Source organism: Agelaius phoeniceus, chromosome 2, assembly GCF_051311805.1.
Source record: "Agelaius phoeniceus isolate bAgePho1 chromosome 2, bAgePho1.hap1, whole genome shotgun sequence".
NCBI classification, from domain to species: domain Eukaryota; kingdom Metazoa; phylum Chordata; class Aves; order Passeriformes; family Icteridae; genus Agelaius; species Agelaius phoeniceus.
Window position 1 is genome coordinate 98,846,584 of NC_135266.1, and position 21,924 is coordinate 98,868,507.

The 21,924-nt window shown below is 40.4% G+C and overlaps 1 protein-coding gene across 6 annotated transcripts in view; it reads left to right on the forward strand.

Moving 5' to 3' along the window:
- Positions 1-3,113: 3,113 nt before the first annotated feature.
- The window catches only part of HJURP (Holliday junction recognition protein), a 40,459-nt gene continuing 21,648 nt past the window's right edge, over positions 3,114-21,924 (forward strand). For 4 of the 6 annotated variants that reach the window (XM_077174376.1, XM_077174378.1, XM_077174380.1 and 1 more), the window contains exons 1-11: positions 3,114-3,274; positions 4,105-4,171; positions 5,936-5,997; positions 6,939-6,966; positions 10,667-10,713; positions 11,291-11,330; positions 13,905-13,963; positions 15,106-15,204; positions 15,958-16,021; positions 19,553-19,614; positions 20,416-20,443. In XM_077174376.1, coding sequence (XP_077030491.1) covers positions 3,191-3,274; positions 4,105-4,171; positions 5,936-5,997; positions 6,939-6,966; positions 10,667-10,713; positions 11,291-11,330; positions 13,905-13,963; positions 15,106-15,204; positions 15,958-16,021; positions 19,553-19,614; positions 20,416-20,443 — 640 coding nt within the window. In that variant the 5' untranslated portion in view covers positions 3,114-3,190. The remainder of the gene's footprint in view (positions 3,275-4,104; positions 4,172-5,935; positions 5,998-6,938; positions 6,967-10,666; positions 10,714-11,290; positions 11,331-13,904; positions 13,964-15,105; positions 15,205-15,957; positions 16,022-19,552; positions 19,615-20,415; positions 20,444-21,924) is intronic. The other 2 variants (XM_077174379.1, XM_077174377.1) reach the window with 2 other exon arrangements.

Below are 21,924 nucleotides of genomic sequence, written 5' to 3' on the forward strand. Positions count from 1 at the left end.
TCTCTGAATTTCTAATTATATTCACTGGCTTGACACAAGCTGAGCTGTGCAAGGTTTTCTGGAAAAGAGCAGTTATTTTATGCTTTCTTATTCCCTTGTACAAAGAGAGAGAGCAGCATGCAATCCCAAAGAAATATACTGAAAAGTGAGGAGTATGTCATTTCAATAGTCAATGTGATGTTTTGGCTGTATCCGAAGATCAACATTTACAGAAAATAGATGCGTAAATTGCCTTTTATATAGTTCTTCAGAAGTTGCTTTCAGGAAATTATTCATTATTCCAGATGCCTAAGTATTCAAGGATACTGACTGACTGGAAAGAGTTTAGAGCAGAATAGTAACAATGATCACTCAGTGCAGCTGTTTTGACTTATTAAAAAAAAAGTGATTAATGGATTAAAGGGATAAAATACAGCTTGAGGCTGGACTAAATGATGAGCTGGGGAGGACACAGGCCTCTCCAAATATGAATAAACAACATGAATAAAACAGTAACACACAGCAGTAAACCATAGGGTAAACAATGACACACTCAACTCAGAGCCACAAATTATTCTTCTACAAGTCAAACTAATCAAAGGATAGCTGAAGTTAAATCTTCTGTCATGTATTTCTGAACAGATCTACTCAACAGAAAGGCAGAAGATGTAGAGCTTGAACAGAATAGAGGATGAGGTTCTGATGTTACAAATGCGCCAAAGAAGTTTTCTTCTTGAAATGTCTGTTTCTGTATCATATTAATACATTCTCTTTTCTAGCAAAAAATGGCACAATGTTCACTGTTTACTTATTACTATGTTAACAGTGAACATTGTGCCACTTTCTTTAGTTTGTCAACAGTTTGATCCACAGTCTTGCTTTGTAGTCAACATAAATTCACCCAAGCATTAACTTATCTTTGTTGACTTTGTGGTTCTTAAGGTCATGCAGTTTAAAAAATTTTTGTTACACCTTATCAAATATACCAATTACTGCTGGCTTAGGACAGTTTCCATGCACAGCTCCTGCATGTCAATCTCATTTTCTCATATGGGTGATAGAAGAAATTTTTTGCACTTGAATGCTCCTGTCACTCTACTGAAGCGTACCATGAATTCAAAATAGACAAAAGTAACTTCTGGATAAAATTGAAATAACTGGATCACACCCTTGTTTTTCTAGGTTGATGATTACCTCAAATATTAAATAAGTCAAGAGCTACATCTAATATTTAGGCTGTGAAGTCAGTGAGTCCTAAGCTAGGAAATGTCAGAGGAAAATCTCATCCTCTGTGTGCAGTGTATTTCAGCCTTAAGTCATCAAAGCACTACAAGGTGACCACAGAACACCACCATGAAGGCCATGGCAACCCTAAACCTGCTGGTGAAAATACAGAGATAGTCTCATGCTTCTTTTTTCCCCACAAGTGACTTAATGATGCAATTTTTTTTTCCATATGATTAGCACTTTGAAAGTTGGAAGTATTGAATAGTTAGTTACCTGTTATTTCCTTTTATCCTTCTCTAAATGTGGGGCTCCAGGTCTCATTCTCTGCACATCATGTAAAGTTGGCTCTGAGTATGTATAGAATTACTTTACTAATAAAATTTCTACTACTATTCCAAACTAACCTGATATTTTACCATGTTGGAAGTACCACAGAAGTTATATTTCATCTATTCAAGGGAGTGAAATTAGTAGTATATTTTACCAATGGGAAAGATTATAGGCACTTGCTTCAAACTATTGAGTGCTCATCAATTTTGTCAATTTGCAATACAGAGATTCTAATTTATTTAGGGTAGTTACACTTTCTCCCCCCCTATTTTTAAATCTTAGGAAGTTTATATAAGCTTTGATATATTCAAAGCATGGCTTCCATCAAATTGAATGTAAAGACAAAGTATTGAGAGCTTCTGCAAATCTACTCCTGGGTATGTATCAAGAAAATAAAGAACATAGAATTAGGTGCTCCTCAGTGAGATTCTGGGTTTTTAAGGATGATTTGTCCTGCAGTCATCCTGGTGGAAACACAGTGAAAAATGTAGGAGTGGGACCTGTTGTGTCACCTTGGAATTACCACACTCATCTTTTCCTGCATGCTGAAATCAACACTTCAGTACTCTTCTGGCTGGCCCACTCAACACACACATGTGATTTAACCACTGAGAGCAGTATTTCAATGCAGTGCTGGCAGAAAATCATACCCTGAAAAATGATAAGGCCTTAATGAAGAACCAGAAAAAGGGTAACACCTGCCAGAAACAGGGTAAGTAAGGCCTTAGTACAGATCTTGTCAGCTGTGAAAACTTCACAATCATCCTAGTAAGAATGCTTAAATGTGGATCAAAGATGTATTTTTCTGAAGTCCTACCGTTTAAACAAATAAAATTTAACACAACTTTATAAGAAGTAAGTAAATACAGATCAGCTTTAAACAGTAAGGGATTATGAAAAAGGCACGTCTTTACATTACCAAAATGGAAAATGTTTTTTTTTAATGGGAAGTTCCAGGGAAATTGATGTGCTTGATAGTATTTTACTTTAAAAAATCGTTATTTATAGAAAACCAATGGTTACTTGAAGAATATTGGGAAGGAACAGAATGGTATCTAAATACAAGTGCCAGTGGGCAGGTAACGCTTTGGCTTGCTCCTCCCCAAAGGCCTGCAGCCTTTGCGGACCAGCTAGAGAGCGACTGGGGAGGGCGTGACCGCCGGCCACTGAACGCCGAATTCCCCAGCCCCGACTCCTCTGGCCGTCTGTGCCGATTCCGACAGAGACACAACATTCTGTACATCTCTGTCTGGAGCTGCCCAGGCCGGAGAGCGCCCCGAGGCGCCTGCTTGCCCTGCGGCGCCACGTCCTGCCGGCGGAGGCGGGCCTGGCGCCCCGGCAGCACCGTGCGCCGCAGCCAATGGGAGCCCGCGGCCAGCCGACGTTGAGAGGCAGAACAACGCCGCGCGTCGCGCCTGACTTGGCGCCCAAAGCCAGGACTTGGAGGCGGGGTGATCGGGCACTCAACAGCGCCAGTAACCAATCAGACTATAAAGCCAGCCCACCGCGGATTCTTATTGGCTATAGTGCCAGAACTGATTTTAGCAACAACCAATCGGACGCGGCGAAAGGGCGGCCGTTTGAATTGGGGCGGGAGCGGCCGGCCGCGGTGTGCAGAGTGGAAGGCGGCTGGCGGCGGGAACGGTTTTTCGTTATGGAGTTTGATCCCACGATGCAGGAGGGGCTGCGGCGCAGCAGCGCTCGTTTCATGGCATCCATGACGCGCATCATCGAACAGGTGAGCTATGCGACCGGGATGGTCGCGGGTTCCGGGCGCCGTCCTGAGGCGGGCGGGGAAGCGGGGACTGAGAGCAGCCGTGCCGTCTGTGCTGGCCCGCGCACTCCTGTGCCTTGGCAGGAGAGGGCTGGCAAGAGCCAGGTCCCGGGATACAGCCACAAAACGGACACCTGGGACTGCCCGTGCTGGATACGCGACTTAGTTACAAGTGCGAGCTGACTTCACAGTGTCCTTAACCCCGACTAGCTTGCGTTAGACGGGGGATTTCCAATGAAACTACAGAAAGTGGGGGACTCCGTGAGTCCCTCTCCCTTGGGAGCCGTTCTGTGTTTAAGGTGTGGGCATGGTCCTCCTCCGTGCATCCCCGTTTATCCCGGGATGCGTCCTTTCCCGTTCGGGAGATGTTTTGTGCCGCCGCTGGGCTAAATCTGGCACTAGATGGATTTTCTCGCCTAGTGGCACATCGGATATTTTTACATGTCATGAGCTGTTGGTCTTAGCTGTGGGTTGCTTTTAGTTTCTACAACAGAAATTTGGGTGAAACTGTCAGAGAGCGACTTAACTGCATTTTAAAACTCTCTGGAGCCCTGTTTTGGCAGCGCGTATGCCTTAGGTTGAATGGCTTACGCATATAATTAAAATACACCGGTTTCCTCTAGGAGTTAATATTTCCGGATTGCTGACATACAGCTTTGGCCAATAAAACAGCATAATGATAACTTCATGTTTAGGGTAAAAGAAAAAATTGTTCTAATAACAATACATAAAACAGACATTAAAGATATTACTTTGATCGTTTGTTCTAATATTTAATGGTTCTTTTTCTTTAGTATAGTCATCCCTTTAGGGATGACATACTGATTTCCATGGACTCTTTGACGTACGATACACCTGAGGGTAAGAATTCCTTAAAGCTACATTGTTTACATACTGTATGTGTAGACTTAGTAAAGCATGCAAGTGTTGTCAGCTGCAGAATATTTAAGTGTGACGAATACTGATTTTTTTTCACTAAAATATGATAAATCATATGTAGACTTAGTATAGTACCAAGAGTTTACTCCTATATGCATTATTAGTCTATCGTGTGCTCCATTCTAGATAAGACAATGGTTATTAGCAAAGTTCATGGTATAAATGGGTAATGTTTGGATGACTTGAAGGAAGAAAAGGAATGCAGACATTAGCAGGAGTTGATGTGCATGAATGGATTATGTATTTTCATCTCAACTTAATATTCTGAATAATGCTATGATAAATTACTGCTGTGCCAAACATCAGAGTGGAGTAGGTAGACAGTGTTTTTAAATTTTATCTACAAACAGACCCAAGCTTATTCGTAAAGACAAATCCACTATTCCTCTCAGCATAAATCTAAACCATGTGGCCCCATGACAATATTTATACCGGTTTTTTTGTAATGGTTGATCAAAATTCTACAAGGTTGAAAGGTGGATCCCGTCCGGGCTCTGCGTGAGAGAATTGCTTGTTGTGAAGGCGAGGTCCCCGCCGGCTGCATTTCGCGCCTTCTCTTCACGTGGGCACCGGCAAGGAAAAGCCGCCACCGCCGCCCTGGCCCCTGTGTCTGCAGCGCGGCTGCCTAGGAGCGGCCAAGGGAACCGAGTTCATTGTGAGCCCTGCCAAGATAGCAGCGGCCCCGGTCGCCAATTCCAGATGCGCGTTCCCGGCCACGTGGCCGCTCCCGGCGCTGGTCTCGGCCGCGTGGTTCTTCGCCGTGCCTGACGGGCCCGCAGCACGGCCCTGCAGGCTCCACCAGGAAAGGGAGCGGCACCACTCCTCGGAGACCACAGAGATAGAGAGCCCTCGCAGTTTTTCTGCTTCTTAAATACATTGTCGTAGAGGCATTACCAGCTTCTCTAATTGGCTTAGCAGCATGCCTCTTCTCAGAGCCAGCCAGCAATTAGTTTTGCCAGGCACAGGAGAAGCTTTCGGCAGCTCTTCCCAGAAAATCACTTCTGTGACTGGCCTTCTCCCTCTTCACCTAAAATCAAGTCCCATAAAAACTACCACATTCATGAATTGCCGTCTCAGTTTTTATAGCTTACTGGAGAGATCGAGGAAGTACCAGTTGTGCACCAAAGGTTTTTACAGACTGGCAGGCTTGCATTTCATACACGTTATCCAATGGGAGAAGGAGGAAGCATTCATAGAGTACTGTAATAGACAGCTTTGCATTGGTAAAGGATTGGTTATGCTTTTGGGTTAGTGATCTCTGTTCAAAATGGAAGGAATTATGGATCTCGGTCCCCAAAGAGCCTTAATTATGGCTTTAACTAACCTCAGATACCATGGAGTCTGCATTCATCAACTAAAATCTAGAACCTAAAATCTTTTGCCTCTTTTCTCCTCTTGGTAGATTATGGGGCTGTAATGCTCTTTGGATTTTAGCTCAGTCTTGTTAGACTCAGCGTATGTGATGATCTTTTATGTCTTGCTTGACTTCTCAACTTGAATTGCCATATTCTCCTGGTTTGTCTTCCTTTAAATTTTTATTTCAGCAAATGTGGTAGTAGACAGTTCAGATTTGCTAATGCTTTGTTATTGTGTAATATGTCGTTCCCAAATGTTTGTTAGAGTGATATTCAGTATAGATGGTATTATGATAAGTGGTAATATTATTGCTTTTTGTTTTTTTTCTAGGACCTAAACGATGGGACCATATGTCAAGGAAAGACGTTAAAACCTGGAAGAAAGGATTTACGGTATTTAATAGTACAGTCCTACTGTGCAGCCAAAATGCAGCAATATTTCTTTGTGGATGTATAGATAGATAGGATTATATTCTAATTTTGCCATGCTATATAATATTTTCAGAGGTATTGAGGAGGTCATCATCTGCTCTACAATAGAGTTTTAGGATAGTTTAAGATGCTTCCGATGCATCTAGCTAAAATGGCTGACTATTTATCATTGGTTAGCACTTGTAAACCTGGAGAAATTTTTTTTCAATTGCTGTCTGTTGGGAGTGTGTATTTTTGGAACTCATCAGAATGTATTCTGTGCAGTTATTGCATTGAATCAATTTATCTTTGTTCAGCCAGTCAGCTCTTTGATTCAGCAGGGGTTTCTGGTTTCATCTTTAGTTTCTGTTTTTTTTTCTCTGTGAAATAATGCCAGATTAATTAAAGAATCTTTGCAGTCTCACCAGTCAGTGTGTCAGGTAAACCCATGGCCAGTATGACATGCCTTGGCAGTACCTCAGAAGCTGTTCTGAACCCCACAGAGTGAGGGCATGAGGAATGAAATTCAGTCTGAGGCAACATGAGTGGATTTAATGGAGACCAAAACGAGGCTGTATTTAGGGTTCCCTTTCCACTCCTGGTAATGCCTCGTGCACAGTCTACTAAGCATTGCTGCCCAAGTTTCCCAACCAAATCCTTAAAGACTGTGAGGGAAATTCTCTGTCTTAGCCTCTTATGTGGGCACAGGTATGTTCTTGCAGTGTCTTTGGGCAACAGTAAGGGAAAAAGTGAATGATCAGGTAAGTTTCCTAGATACTTGTGGCTTTTCTGGTTAGGCCAGGGGAAACCTGAGAAAATTGAATGGATTTGTACTTGTGGGCTATACCAAAGTAAAAAAATAAGATGGTTAAAATTATTTTGCTATTTTTTGATTATTCTGACTTTTTTTTTTTCTATTGCAGCATGTTGGTCAAAGGACAAGGAGCAGAGGTACTGTTTTTTTTAAAAGAAAAGTCTGTTGCAAAATGTCTTAAGCCATGAATGAGTCTTGACTTCAAAGAAGGTATTCTGGTTCATGCTAAACCCTTTAGGATACTCAATGGGTTTTGTGTGAGAAGCCGTCTAATAAATCATCAATACTTATGTTCATAAGGATTCAGAAATGTCATTAAAAGTGTTTAAGATTAAATATGTTACATCTCATGATGCGATCAAAACAAGTTGATTCATTGATAAGCAATCCTTATCAATTAATCCAAGAGTTTTTAGTTGTATTTGTCAGTTTTGTCAGATAATCATTGAATCTTAAAAATTCCAAGCCTGATTGCGTACACATAGTGGTGAAATATGAATGTTGTTAGCTTTTTGAAAATTAGTAGGTAAGTGGGCACATTAAAAAATATGTACTAAAATAATCTCATGAAGTTCCATAATGGGCTGTCCATAATTTAGGAGATTATTCAGTGCAGTCAGTGAATCAGGATGTCTCCAGGAAAAAGGAGCATGCAGTTACTTTATTGGCAATTAAGTTCCGGAATAGAAACCAAAACATGTCAGTACACCCAAGCATAGATATGATACTACTTGGACGGGATGTGTGACATCTGAACATTTTTCTGAAAAGAAGCTATATGTTCCAATAAAATATATATCTCTCCTGGGATAAGTGATCGGGGAGATATTTTTCTGGTGTAGTAGAGTGAATCACACAGACTCACTAGATTGGGAGAGACCTTCAAGATCACTGAGTCCAGGCCATGCCCCAACACCTCAACTAGACCATGGCACCAAGTGCCACATCCAGTCTTTTTTAAACACATTGAGGGATATAGTGACTCCACTACCTCCCTGAGCAGACCATTCTGGTCTTTATCACTCTTCCCATAAAAACCTTTCTCCTGATATCCAACCTGGATTTCCCTTGATGTAGCTTGAGACTGGCTCCTCTGGTTCTGTCCATTGCTGACAGGAGAGAGAGACCAACCCCCACCTGGCTACAGCCACCTTTCAGGAAGTTGTTGAGAGTGATAAGGTCACCTCTGAGTCTCCTTTCCTCCAGGCTAAACACCCCCAGCTCCCTCAGTCACTCCTCACAGGGTTTGTGTTCCAAGCCCCTCACCAGCCTCGTTGCCTCCTCTCGATGCGCTCAAGTGTCTCAAGGTCCTTCCCAAACTGAGGGGCCAGAACTGGACACAGCCCTCAAGGTGTGGCCTCACCAGTGCCAAGCCCAGGGGAAGGATGACCTCCCTGCTCCTGCTGGCCACACTGTTCCTGATCCAGGCCAGGATGCCTTTGGGCTTCTTGGCCACCAGGGCTCACTGCTGGCTCATGTTCATGTCAGCCAGTACCCCCAGGTCCCTTTCTGCCTGGGCACTGTCCAGCCACTGTCCCCAGCCTGTAGTGTTGCAGGGCGTTATTGTGGCCAAAACGCCACCATGCCACCTTCACAAAATGAAGGCATGTTGGGCTCAATTCTCTCAAGGTTGTGTAGTCAGCTTCTTTTGGTGTTATTTTATGACATTTGTCTGAGAAACTTTTATTAGGAGCACAAGAGGACAAAGCACTGCCTAGCACGGGCTTCCTCCACAGCACTGCTAAAAAAGTTTGTCCATACAGTGGTCAGATACAGGCTTTGAATCAGCTTAAGAAATCTGAATGTAGAGCTGGAAAATAAGGGTCTGGTACAAAAAGTTTCAGATGGTCCTGATCTTTACTTCTTGTTCCATTTGGCTAATGGGGCAAAGTAGTACAAAAATGTGGCTATAGTCTCTGATAAAACATGGAGAGAAAGTTATGTTTTTTCAAAGATATAGTATTTCAAGTTTCTTAGAATAAATATTTTGCTAATCTTTGCAAATCTACTTCATGGTCTGAATATCCTAGAAGCTCTTACAAAAAGGAGTTTATGTGGTTGTCTTAAATGCTAGAAAGACTTGATCTTATTAATTTTAAACTTAGTGTCCTCCATTTCAGATGACCTAGAAAGGCAGAAAAATGGGTAATAGGTGTTTTGCAGCTTCTGATGTTATTTGAGAAAAGTATTATTTCAAGTCATCCTAGGGAAGAAATTTCTAACTAAATATTCAAGTGTGGTAACCAGCTTTCTTTTGAACAAAGTAAGCCTGCATAGATTTGTATTTTCCTATGTATATTTATATATTCCATAAAAATTAGAATATTGCAGATTTTTTTCCAGCTTAAGAAAACCATTGCTCTGGCTTTGTTTAACTGAAACACAAAGACACAAGAAAGCCTTTGAACTGTCTGGTTCTGGTTGGTGTTAGCCTTAAAAAAAGGCGAAAAATGAAACCAGCCCATACACCTTAAACCCTCAGCCCAAAAAAGATACGTCTGACTATGGATTATTAATACTAATGTACGGATTTTACTTACTCACTTACTCGTAAGTAGACCTAAGTGTTTTAAATTAGGATACATAAAGGTTTGTGCTATTAAGTCTAAGCATTAAACAACTACCTATCACTGGACCCCTCCCCTTAGAATATAACTAGTGTTGTTTTTTTCCAACTCACAATTCTGCATTTTGCTAGATTTGAGTTTTACTATTTGGGTGGCATGTCCAGCACCCTCATCGAGTTTTACTGATTCAAATGACAGTCCTTTGAGTGGTGGGGTTTTATTTTTTTTTCATATATGGCAGCTCTGAATGAGGGAGGACCAGGTATGTTAAATTTCAACCTGCCAGAGAAGTGATATTTTTGTCATATATTAGCCACATGAATTGGCTTTTTTTCCTTGTGAGTTTTTTGGAAACAAAATGGGCTTTGTGGTGTTTCATAGACCTTGCTCAGTAAGGGATTTCAACTGGACACTCCTTTATTCTTCTGATGCCGTCTGTTCCCAACCCAGATATGTTTGGAAGAGGCACTCTTTGGCTTCTAAAAGAATATGTTGTTAAGGCAGTATTACAGTAGTGTTTTACAAAATCATGAGGATTAATTTCCAGAGAAGGTTACAACCTTAAGCCAGAGCTTTCGAGTTATATGCTTGTTGAATTTTATGAGAGAGTGGTTTTGTAGCCACTGGTTGGAAAATTGTGCTTTGAATAATTATCAGTGGTCTGTGTCAAAACTTGGGACAAACATGGCGGTTTTTCTACAGGACTTGTTCTGTGCACTTTATTGGTTAAATACTTTATTTAAGTAATGAACGGAAGAGGGAATACCCTTAATGAACTCTCAGATGATAGCAGGTGGGGTTGCCCATTGAGAAATTTGTTGTCTGACAAATTTGGGCTAAAACGGAAATTTCTTCAATTTCATGCAAAGGAGTTCAAAGTAATAGACTTACTTTGGAATAATCAAATGCTGAAGAGACAATTTTGAAAGCTGCTTGAGCCAAGCAAGGCTATCGCACTCCGCTGTAAAAATAGGACACACCATGCTAGAAGATATGCACAAGTGCCTTGAACGTGAAGCACACAAAACCGGTTTTCTGCGCTGTTCAGCAGTGATAAAAAGTGTGCTGGAGTACTTTGGTTTGTGTTTCATTATAGTGTGATTGGCCAGAGGGAGTCAGAAAAAGAAACCAATTACTAGAGCCACTGGTGATAGGACGTAAATAGAGGGAAAAATAAAAGAAATTAAAAACAAAAATAGCAAGAGAGGCTAAATATTATGAAAGTAATAGAACTTTTTTTTCCTCTCCCATTCATGCTACGAAATACCAGAGAAGCAGAGCCGTGATTTTGAAGATGAGAACTCAGCAGAACACCAGGTATGGGTGCTACATTGCATCTGTTTTGATGGAGTGTTCCAGGCCAGGCTGGGTGAGGCTTTGAGCAATCTGGCCATCACAGAGGGGTTGGTTCTAGATGATATTTAAGGTCCCTTCCAACCCCCAACCATCCTATGTCAGTCTCTTTGGGAAAAATGTATTTATGTAGTCAAAAGCTAAGAAATCATTTATGAGCAGATGGTCCTGTACCACGATATCTGGACTGGTTTTCAGCTGTATTATTAGGGTTATTTTGGAGGTGGAGAGAGAGCAGTTGGATATGGGCTGTTCACCACCAAGTGCCTTTTTAGTTAGGCAATATGTGGGTCTAACTTTTTAAATTACTATTTGTAAAATCTGTGTAGTCTAGAATAGCTTCTTTTGACTCCAAGTAAGTGTGTATAGACTTGTTAATAAAGGTGGTGTGATTTGGTCAGAATTTGTGGAATACACCTGCGTTTGTTTCACAACCACCACCCCCCAAAAGCTGAGCATGTAGTGAAAGCAGAAAATTCTATGGGCTAATTAATATAGTTTAAACTACCAGGTATTAAAATTCCTTTCATGTGCTTTTAAGGAATCTTCTGAGAACTCTGGTGCAGATACATCTGATACAGGTGGGTTTTTTTCATTTACTGCTTATCTAACCTTTAATTAACTTTGTTGAGCAAATTGAAGATAGTGAGGTTTTGACCTTGTATTCCCAAATAATTATTTGATTACATTAATTAGTGGGAACTGCCTTTGACTTGTTTTTAATGTTTATAACTGGTATTATTCAACAGTTTGAGCAAATGAAAACTTGAGTGTTTTTCGTAGATTCAGCTATGGCTAGGCAATAGCCAGCAGTTAATGGCTGAAAGGGAAGTTATGCTAGAGTGTGTTTAGCTTGGGGTTTAAGTATTCTGGTAATTAATAAGCTTGTTCATCTACATAACTGACTCTAAGGATGGCAGTTTCTTCCCTGTTGAGGGAAATGTTTCCTATAGTCATTTGAGAGGATAGTTTCAAATAAGCATGTGAATGATAAAATAATTGCTGCCAATTTAGAAAGCACGCCCTTTTTCTCGGCCTGCTCAATGAAAGCTAGGAAAAATATTTCAGAGGCGCCTGTAGCTTGGCTTCTGTAACTTCCTTTGCCTTTTGCACTTCTGGGATAAATGAGTGAAGTGCTTCACAGACTCTGGTATTTTCATAGTAGCATCCAATAAAATGATTATGCGCTTCTCCTCCTCTTCTTACGAATGGTCTGCGAAGCGTCTGGTGAAGATTTGTAGAAACCTCTGTGAGTTCCAGCTATCTCCAAATCCTTTAAGATGTAGAAATTAGATTCTTAGGGATATGGGATTTGATTCCTCACCTAAAAAATTGAGTGCACTGTGGTGTTTGGGATGTGTGATGTTTTGGCCTTTGGTAGTTTGGGTTGGGTGTTTTCAGGGTCCGTTTTCCTTGGTTGGGTTTTGGTGGCTTTTTGATACATAAAAGCTTACCAATAGGGCACACTAACTTAAGGGAAGAAATCAGTCTTTAGCTGTTTTAACTAAGGTTTTAGTTTTGGCAGGTGTTTTCCCCTTTTAGTATTCATACAGAATACCTCATACTTCTCAGGGAAGGCAGAGTTTCTTCCAGGTATTATCCACTATTTTTGTGTTGAAAGTGTGCAAAGCTTGTCTACAGCAGGCAAAAGTCAAGTGGAGCAGCTCTCACCTGGGCCTGCAAGTCTGTCCTTAGAAGGGAAAGTTATTAGGATTACCATTTCTTGCTTTCTCAGGAAGTAGCATGGCAGAGTAAATCTAACAATTACTTGTATCTAGCAGGGTCCTATCACAGTGGACTGAATTAATTTGGAGAAAGGGATAGATAAGTTATAACTTAGAGAATGAGAGTGTTTTGGATGCACCTCCTGTGAAATAGCTTTCTGTAATAAAGGTCATAATTTTGAGAGAGGAAGGTGGAAGTTGTCTTTCTTCCTCTCTGTTCTGCTTTGATGCGCAAAGGTGTTACTGAATTTCCCTTTTGGCCTTTAAGACCACTTTTGGATTCCCTGGAGAAAATACTTTTATTTTTCCATTCTGTGCCATGGCCCACTGCTAATTACTGAAGTGTTCCAGTGATTTGGAAGTATGATTGTCAGCACATTGAAGATATTCTAAAATTAGATTTTTGAGGACTCACACTTAGGAGAATTTTCCACTTGTATAGAAATCAACTCATGCTCTGATGCAAGTTATTTGTTAATAATTTATAATTGATGTGATGGGGTCAACTATTGTGTGACACAGGAGTTGTTCCCTTTATCTTGAGAAGCGCCCATTTTTGTAGCAGTCCAGTCTGTTCACCTGGATGAACATTTAGGAAGCAATCTGACAGGTTTGTGCCCAATTGAGCTGGAGGAAGAAGATTGTATGGCAGAAAGAGAAACAGCAATGTAAGAGTAGTATGACGAGGCAGTGATGTGGTAGTATGATAACCAAGATTTCTTTCACTCACGATTTCCAGGGTTATGCTCCTCTCTTTTTCCTTCCCTCTGATGAGTGCAGGGAAGTTCAGAAATCGGGGCTGAATATGCAGTCATATATTTGATGCTCATGGATGACTGATTTTAGCTAATGATGAATTGGAAGGTCTGCCTACATTGAGGAAAACAATGTTTTGTTGCATTTCATTCACAAAACCACCCACAGAATACCTAAAACTGAGTGACCAGAGTCTGTCTTGTTTTTTCATATTCTCAAGTCTGCGTTATTTCTCACTTTGTGAGTCCTGAGGTGGTCTTGACAACCAAAAGCTACTGAGAGGAAGTGTGAGAGAAAATCCTGGCTATCTTTGTTGGCATATTTAGGAATGCAGTGGGGATTGTGCATTAATGATTAATGAATCTTAGAGAGCCACAAAAGAAAGAGCTTTAAAAATGTTTTACTCTCTGAGATGTTTAATAGAAGTCGTAAAGAACTGATGGCAAACAAGTTTTCTTAACCCTTCTTTGCTCTGCTGAAGTCATTTATGGAGCCACAAACCATGCTTTTCAATTGGAATTGGAATGGAAATGTAATACAGTTAAAAGTTACAGCGTAGAGAACTGTTTTCTAGAATGAAAACGGTGTAGTCAATAACTTGCACAGTGTGTGTTTAAAAACATTTCTGTTTTGAGTTCAGCTATGTTTGATTTAATATTTACCTTCAAATTGCAGGTGAAGAAGGTGGTGACGTAGCCTCAGTAGGAAGAAAATTTGAAGGAATTCATCTCAAGGTAAAAATTTTGGGTGTCTAATAGAACGTAGTGATTCAATAGAAGCTAGTTACTATTTGAATAGTTTACACATGCCTGATGAGCTGATGCAGTCAGCAGAAGACTTGATATCGTCTGCATCTTAATGCACATTTTTGGCAAGTGAGGGGTTCAATAAGTAGCGTCACAGAGACCAATCAATGACAAGTGATGTTCTTGTCTTGCTAATACCAGTGGGCCAGAGAAAGGCCTACAATGTATTGCATCAGGAGGCAGCCCTGAGAAGGGCTTTTATAGGTAAGGAAAAAGAGAAAGCAGATGGATCATAAGGTGAAAACACTTGTAAAAGAATGGTTGTTCACCTGAGAGTCTAGCATAAATAGGTAACATGATTGGAAGGAAATGGTAAATGAGCAGTAATGGCTGCCATAACAAAAGCAGGCTGGAATCTTCTGCTGTTGCTTCCCAAACTAGACTAGGGTCAGGACTAGCCGGACTGTTTACAGTGTTGAGGAAAAATATAACACGCACTTTGTGTGTGCAGCCATTTTAATCCTGTGGTTTGCTTCCTCCAATAGTGTTGCCAAAAATGGGATTTACAACAGCTAATACAATCTGCTTCGGAAAGGAGATTGTTTCCAGTTGCTTCCAGAGATTGCTTCCAGGTTGACTAATGAATGGCCTTTTATTCCAAAATTCTCTTAGGTTTTACATTGAGGGTAGTTGCAGAGTAGACCTTCATTTGTATATGACTTCACACGGAATGTTGGGAATACAAGTAGAGATTTGCAGCTGTAATTGTCAGAGCTTTGTAACCATTTTTCTTTCTTCCTCTTTCCTTTATTGGATTGGGATTTTTGATGGTTTTCATCAGAGGATCTTTTAGGCAGTGTGTGCTGTTCCTCGAATATACTTGTTTATTATCCCTTTTTAAAATATTTTCACAGGTAGTTCCTTCTATGGAATTGTGGTGGTGTTTTTTTTGCTGGGGGGGAGGTGGGGAGGCAGATTTTTGCCTAAAATGTGTACATAAAAATAAGTTTATGCAGGTTGCATATAGCCTGATCTGAAGAGTACTTGTTTGCAGTAAATCAGAATAATCATTTTGGAGTTGCCTGTGCCAATAAGTTCCATGTGTTTTAATAATTTTGTTTTCCTTTTAGAATCTGAATGTAGATGATGGCCAAATCCTGAAGAAAAAAAGAGTTCCAGTGGATGTGATATTACAAGGTGATGAGAGAAATATTCCCAAATGGATAACGGTGAGATATTTCTCCTATTCTAAGTTATGAGCTAGTTAGAATAAAATAAAAGCTCTTTAACTGGGTAGCAGTTAAATGCATTTTCACACAACTTCTCTGTGCTTCTCCCATTGTTCTTCTGCTTGATGTCTGTGTAGATATTGTAGGATCTTGGGGTTTTGAGAGCTATGAAATGTAAGAAACAAAGGAAATGTTTTATTAAATGTATTTTCTCTGGTTTTTTACTTTTATATGTTGTTCTTGGAACCCTGATGTGCAGGTTGATCTTTGAGCTGTTAATTTTCCTAAAAGTCTAAATCTGAGCTTTGTAGAGGCTCAAAGAAAAAGAATTAGCTTTGTTTTGATTTGGGGAGTGAGGAAGGTCAGGGTGAAGTGCCAGGATGCAGCTTCTCTTTTCTGCTGGAGCTGCCAGAGATGTGTAGATTACTCAAGTGTGTGTGTGTAGATATATATCGATGGATAAGTTCTTATATTTGGGGTAGGGATTAGTACATGACGTCTAACGTATAAGTTGAAAAAATTATGAATAGCTTTCCAAGACTAAACTAGTAAGTCCTTAAACTTCCTCCTGAAGTCTTAGACTAGATGTTTTCCACTTTGTCTGAACTTGGCTGAGCCCTTGAAGACCATAACTACTGTACATGACCCAGAAGAGCAAGAGGCAAGGAAGTCACAAGTTAGGTTTTGATGATATCTTTAACATGCAAAAAGCTCAGAACATTAGATTGTTTTTTTTCTTTCTATGTTTTTCAGATAACAACTCCTCCCAGTTTGTCAAAAAGTCATCGTTCAACTTTGCCCGGACGAGAACTGCTTGGTACAATTAAGTCTTTTGTCTGTTGGTCAAATGTATTTCTTTAAAAATGTGGCTTTATTAAAATTTCTTAGAAAGAGTATTTCGTTCTTGGGAGGTTTTGCCTTTATATCTCCATATAATTACTTGATTGCTTTAATTAGTGGCCAAAGATTTTGACTGGCTTTTTGTAATATTTTAAACTGGTATTATTCAACATTTTTGATTCTTGAGCAAATGAAAACTTCCAGTGTTTTTCTTAGATTCAGCTATGGCTTGGAAGTAGCCGGCATTAATGGCTGAAAGAGAAGTTGCAGTAAAGTATATGATTAGCTTGGGGTTTTTGTATTCTGGTATTCAATTAGCTTGCTCATCTACATAGCTGCCTCTAAGGTTGGCAGTTACTTCTGTGTTAAGGGCAATGCTTCCTACTGTCATTTGAGAGGATAGTTTCAAATAAGCATGTGAATGATAAAATAATTGCTGCCAATTTAGAAAGCATGCCCTTTTTCTCGGTCTGCTCAATGAAAGCTAGGAAAAATATTTCAGAGGTGCCTGTAGCTTGGCTTCTGTGACTTCTTTGCCTTTTGCACTTGTGGGATAAATGAGTGAAGTGCTTCACAGACTGGTATTTTCATAGCAGCATCCAATAACATGATTATGTGCTTCTCCTCCTCCTACCATACACCTGACAGTAAGAACTCCTTAAAGCTACAATGTTTACATACTGTATGTTTAGACTTAGTAAGGCATGCAACTGTTGGCAGCTGCAGAATATTTAAGTGTGACGGATACTGAATTTTACTAAGGTTCACAAATGTGTGTCGTTTTATATGTAGTTTTCAGTATAATACCAAGAATTTACTCCTATGTGCACTTTTAGTTTATTGCATGCCCAATTTTAGTCAAGATAATTGTTATTAGCAAGGTTCAGGATAAAAAAATGGGTAATGTATGGGTGACTTGTAGGAAGAATCAAAATGGAGAAGCCTGCGAGGAAGCAAAGGGATTGGTTGGCATGAATGGATTGTGTTATTTTCATCTCCACTTAGTATTCTGAATACTGCTCTGATAAATTACTGCTATGCCAAGCACCAGGGTGGAGTAGGTGGCCAGTTTACTTAACTTTTCATTGAATGTTCCCATGTGGCTAGCATGAATCCAAGCCATGTGGGCCCCTGACAATATTTATCCAGTTTTTCATTGTAATGGTTGATGCATTATAGGGCAATAATGCTTGTGGAAAGCTTATTGAGGGGAAACATGCTATTGTTTTAAAATAGATTCTATATAAATATGGGTTTGAGTGGGACTTGTGACTTAGTATCTTGGTGGCTTTCCTGGGAAATTAAATGTTTCTGGCAGGTTTTATTATCACTGAAATGAGAATTATGATACGTCAGGGCTTGGTGCTGGCTAAAAGCCCGTGCATCTACAAAAAAAAATCATTCCTTCTGCTCTGCTATAGTTGAGCAGAGGAGGAGGAAAGAAGAATTAAAAAGCTCATGGGGTGAGATAAGGAATGGGATAAAAACACTTTAAAAGGTATAAAGGAAAATTTATTTACAGAATCAAAAAGATGATAATGAGAACTAAAACCTTTAGAATACTTCCCCCCCCCCCATCCCCTGCCTTTTTTTATTTCTCACTGAGAGCATAGGAAGACAAAAGCATGGGGGTTTTTTGTGAGAGTGTCGCTTGTAAAACTTGTTCTTCAGTTCACTTAGGGAGAGGAGTCTCTTTTGCTATGCCATGGGGTCCTTTCTATGGGAAGGAGTTTTCTGTGAAATTTTTAACGTGGTTTTAGTTTTTACAGGTTGCAGTCACACCTGAAAGCTCCTTTGACGTGTGTCAACGGGCAGAGTAGACTTCTCACAACTGCCTTTTCCCCCTGGGCCATTAGTTCATGGTCTGCAATTTGTAAGGATGAGCTGTTGTAGTATAAAAGCGAGTGTCCTCTTCCTCTGTCTCTGAAAGCAAGGGCTCTCCCTCTCTCTCTCTTCTTAGGCCGCTCACAGATCACAGCTTCTCAGCACGTCCACCTTTTTTTTCATGGGATTCGGGTGCATTCTCCATCCTTCTAGGCACTTCATTAATTGCAGGGAAATAATTTGTAGTATTGTAATCTTCACCACAGCTTGTAGAAGAATTTCAGCTCTGAGGCCTGGGTCTCTTCTTCCTCCCCATCCCTCCTTTGCACTGGCTTTAGCATCACTGTTGTGTTCTCCACGTGTCTTCACCTTTCCCTTTTTTTTTGGATTTGGGAGAGAGTTGGTATTTGTAGGTTTGCCTGTTCTCGAGTCCTATCATTTGAGAAGATTTTGCAGAGTTCTGCAATGTTGAAAGGTGGATCCCGTCCGGGCTCTGCGTGAGAGAATTGCTTGTTGTGAAGGCGAGGTCCCCGCCGGCTGCATTTCGCGCCTTCTCTTCACGTGGGCACCGGCAAGGAAAAGCCGCCACCGCTGCCCTGGCCCCTGTGTCTGCAGCGCGGCTGCCTAGGAGCGGCCAAGGGAACCGAGTTCATTGTGAGCCCTGCCAAGATAGCAGCGGCCCCGGTCGCCAATTCCAGATGCGCGTTCCCGGCCACGTGGCCGCTCCCGGCGCTGGTCTCGGCCGCGTGGTTCTTCGCCATGCCTTACGGGCCTGCAGCACGGCCCTGCAGGCTCCACCAGGAAAGGGAGCGGCACCACTGCTCGGAGACCACAGAGATAGAGAGCCCTCGCAGTTTTTCTGCTTCTTAAATACATTGTCGTAGAGGCATTACCAGCTTCTCTAATTGGTTTAGCAGCATGCCTCTTCTCAGAGCCAGCCAGCAATTAGTTTTGCCAGGCACAGGAGAAGCTTTCGGCAGCTCTTCCCAGAAAATCACTTCCGTGACTGGCCTTCTCCCTCTTCACCTAAAATCAAGTCCCATAAAAACTACCACATTCATGAATTGCCGTCTCAGTTTTTATAGCTTACTGGAGAGATCGAGGAAGTACCAGTTGTGCACCAAAGGTTTTTACAGACTGGCAGGCTTGCATTTCATACACGTTATCCAATGGGAGAAGGAGGAAGCATTCGTAGAGTACTGTAATAGACAGCTTTGCATTGGTGAAGGATTGGTTATGCTTTTGGGTTAGTGATCTCTGTTCAAAATGGAAGGAATTATGGATCTCGGTCCCCAAAGAGCCTTAATTATGGCTTTAACTAACCTCAGATACCATGGAGTCTGCATTCATCAACTAAAATCTAGAACCTAAAATCTTTTGCCTCTTTTCTCCTCTTGGTAGATTATGGGGCTGTAATGCTCTTTGGATTTTAGCTCAGTCTTGTTAGACTCAGCGTATGTGATGATCTTTTATGTCTTGCTTGACTTCTCAACTTGAATTGCCATATTCTCCTGGTTTGTCTTCCTTTAAATTTTTATTTCAGCAAATGTGGTAGTAGACAGTTCAGATTTGCTAATGCTTTGTTATTGTGTAATATGTCGTTCCCAAATGTTTGTTAGAGTGATATTCAGTATAGATGGTATTATGATAAGTGGTAATATTATTGCTTTTTGTTTTTTTCTAGGACCTAAACGATGGGACCATATGTCAAGGAAAGACGTTAAAACCTGGAAGAAAGGATTTACGGTATTTAATAGAACAGTCCTACTGTGCAGCCAAAATGCAGCAATATTTCTTTGTGGATGTATAGATAGATAGGATTATATTCTAATTTTGCCATGCTATATAATATTTTCAGAGGTATTGAGGAGGTCATCATCTGCTCTACAGTAGAGTTTTAGGATAGTTTAAGATGCTTCCGATGCATCTAGCTAAAATGGCTGACTATTTATCATTGGTTAGCACTTGTAAACCTGGAGAAATTTTTTTTTCAATTGCTGTCTGTTGGGAGTGTGTATTTTTGGAACTCATCAGAATGTATTCTGTGCAGTTATTGCATTGAATCAATTTATCTTTGTTCAGCCAGTCAGCTCTTTGATTCAGCAGGGGTTTCTGGTTTCATCTTTAGTTTCTGGTTTTTTTCTCTGTGAAATAATGCCAGATTAATTAAAGAATCTTTGCAGTCTCACCAGTCAGTATGTCAGGTAAACCCATGGCCTGTATGACATGCCTTGGCAGTACCTCAGAAGCTGTTCTGAACCCCACAGAGTGAGGGCATGAGGAATGAAATGAGGCAGCATGAATGGATTTAATGGAGACCAAAACGAGGCTGTATTTAGGGTTCCCTTTCCACTCCTGGTAATGCCTCGTGCACAGTCTACTAAGCATTGCTGCCCAAGTTTCCCAACCAAATCCATAAAAGACTGTGAGGGAAATTCTCTGTCTTAGCCTCTTATGTGGGCACAGGTATGTTCTTGTAAATAAATACAATGGTTAAAATTACTTTGCTATTCTTTGATTATTCTGACTTTTTTTTTCCTATTGCAGCATGTTGGTCAAAGGCCAAGGAGCACAGGTAGTGGTTTTTTTTTTTTAAATCTTAATATTTTACGACATTCATCTGAAAAGCTTTTATTTGGCGCACAAGAGGACAAAGCACTGCCTAGCACGGTCTTCCGCCACAGCACTGCCAAAAAAGTTTGTCCATTCGGTGGTCAGATACAGGCTTTGAATCAGCTTAAGAAATCTGAATGTAGAGCTGGAAAATAAGGGTCTGGTACAAAAAGTTTCAGATGGTCCTGACCTTTACTTCTTGTTCCATTTGCCTAATGGGGCAAAGTAGTACAAAAATGTGGCTATAGTCTCTGATAAAACATGGAAAGAAAGTTATGTTTTTTCAAAGATACAGTATTTCAAGTTTCTTAGAATAAATATTTTGCTAATCTTTGCAAATCTACTTCATGGTCTGAATATCCTAGAAGCTCTTACAAAAAGGAGTTTACGTGGTTGCCTTAAATGCTAGAAAGACTTGATCTTATTAATTTTAAACTTAGTGTCCTCCATTTCAGATGACCTAGAAAGGCAGAAAAATGGGTAATAGGTGTTTTGCAGCTTCTGATGTTACTTGAGAAAAGTATTACTTTATTTCAAGTCATCCTAGGGAAGAAATTTCTAACTAAATATTCAAGTGTGGTAACCAGCCTTCTTTTGAACAAAGTAAGCCTGCATAGATTTGTATTTTCCTATGTATATTTATATATTCTATAAAAATTAGAATATTGCAGATTTTTTCCAGCTTAAGAAAACCATTGCTCTGGCTTTGTTTAATTGAAACACAAAGACACGTGAAAGCATTTGAACTGTCTGGTTTTGGTTGGTGTTAGCCTTAAAAAAGGCGAAAAATCAAACCAGCCCATACACCTTAAACCCTCAGCCCAAAAAAGATACATCTGACTATGGATTATTAATGCTAATGTACGGATTTTACTTACTCACTTACTCGTAAGTAGACCTAAGTGTTTTAAATTAGGATGCATAAAGGTTTGTGCTATTAAGTCTAAGCATTAAACAACTACCTATCACTGGACCCCTCCCCTTAGAATATAACTAGTGTTGTTTTTTTCCAACTCACAATTCTGCATTTTGCTAGATTTGAGTTTTACTATTTGGGTGGCATGTCCAGCACCCTCATCGAGTTTTACTGATTCAAATGACAGTCCTTTGAGTGGTGGGGTTTTATTTTTTTTTCATATATGGCAGCTCTGAATGAGGGAGGACCAGGTATGTTAAATTTCAACCTGCCAGAGAAGTGATATTTTTGTCATATATTAGCCTCATGAACTGGCTTTTTTTCCTTGTGAGTTTTTTGGAAACAAAATGGGCTTTGTGGTGTTTCATAGACCTTGCCCAGTAAGGGATTTCAGCTGGACACTCCTTTATTCTTCTGATGCCGTCTGTTCCCAACCCAGATATGTTTGGAAGAGGCACTCTTTGGCTTCTAAAAAAATATGTTGTTAAGGAAGTATTACAGTAGTGTTTTGCAAAATCATGAGGATT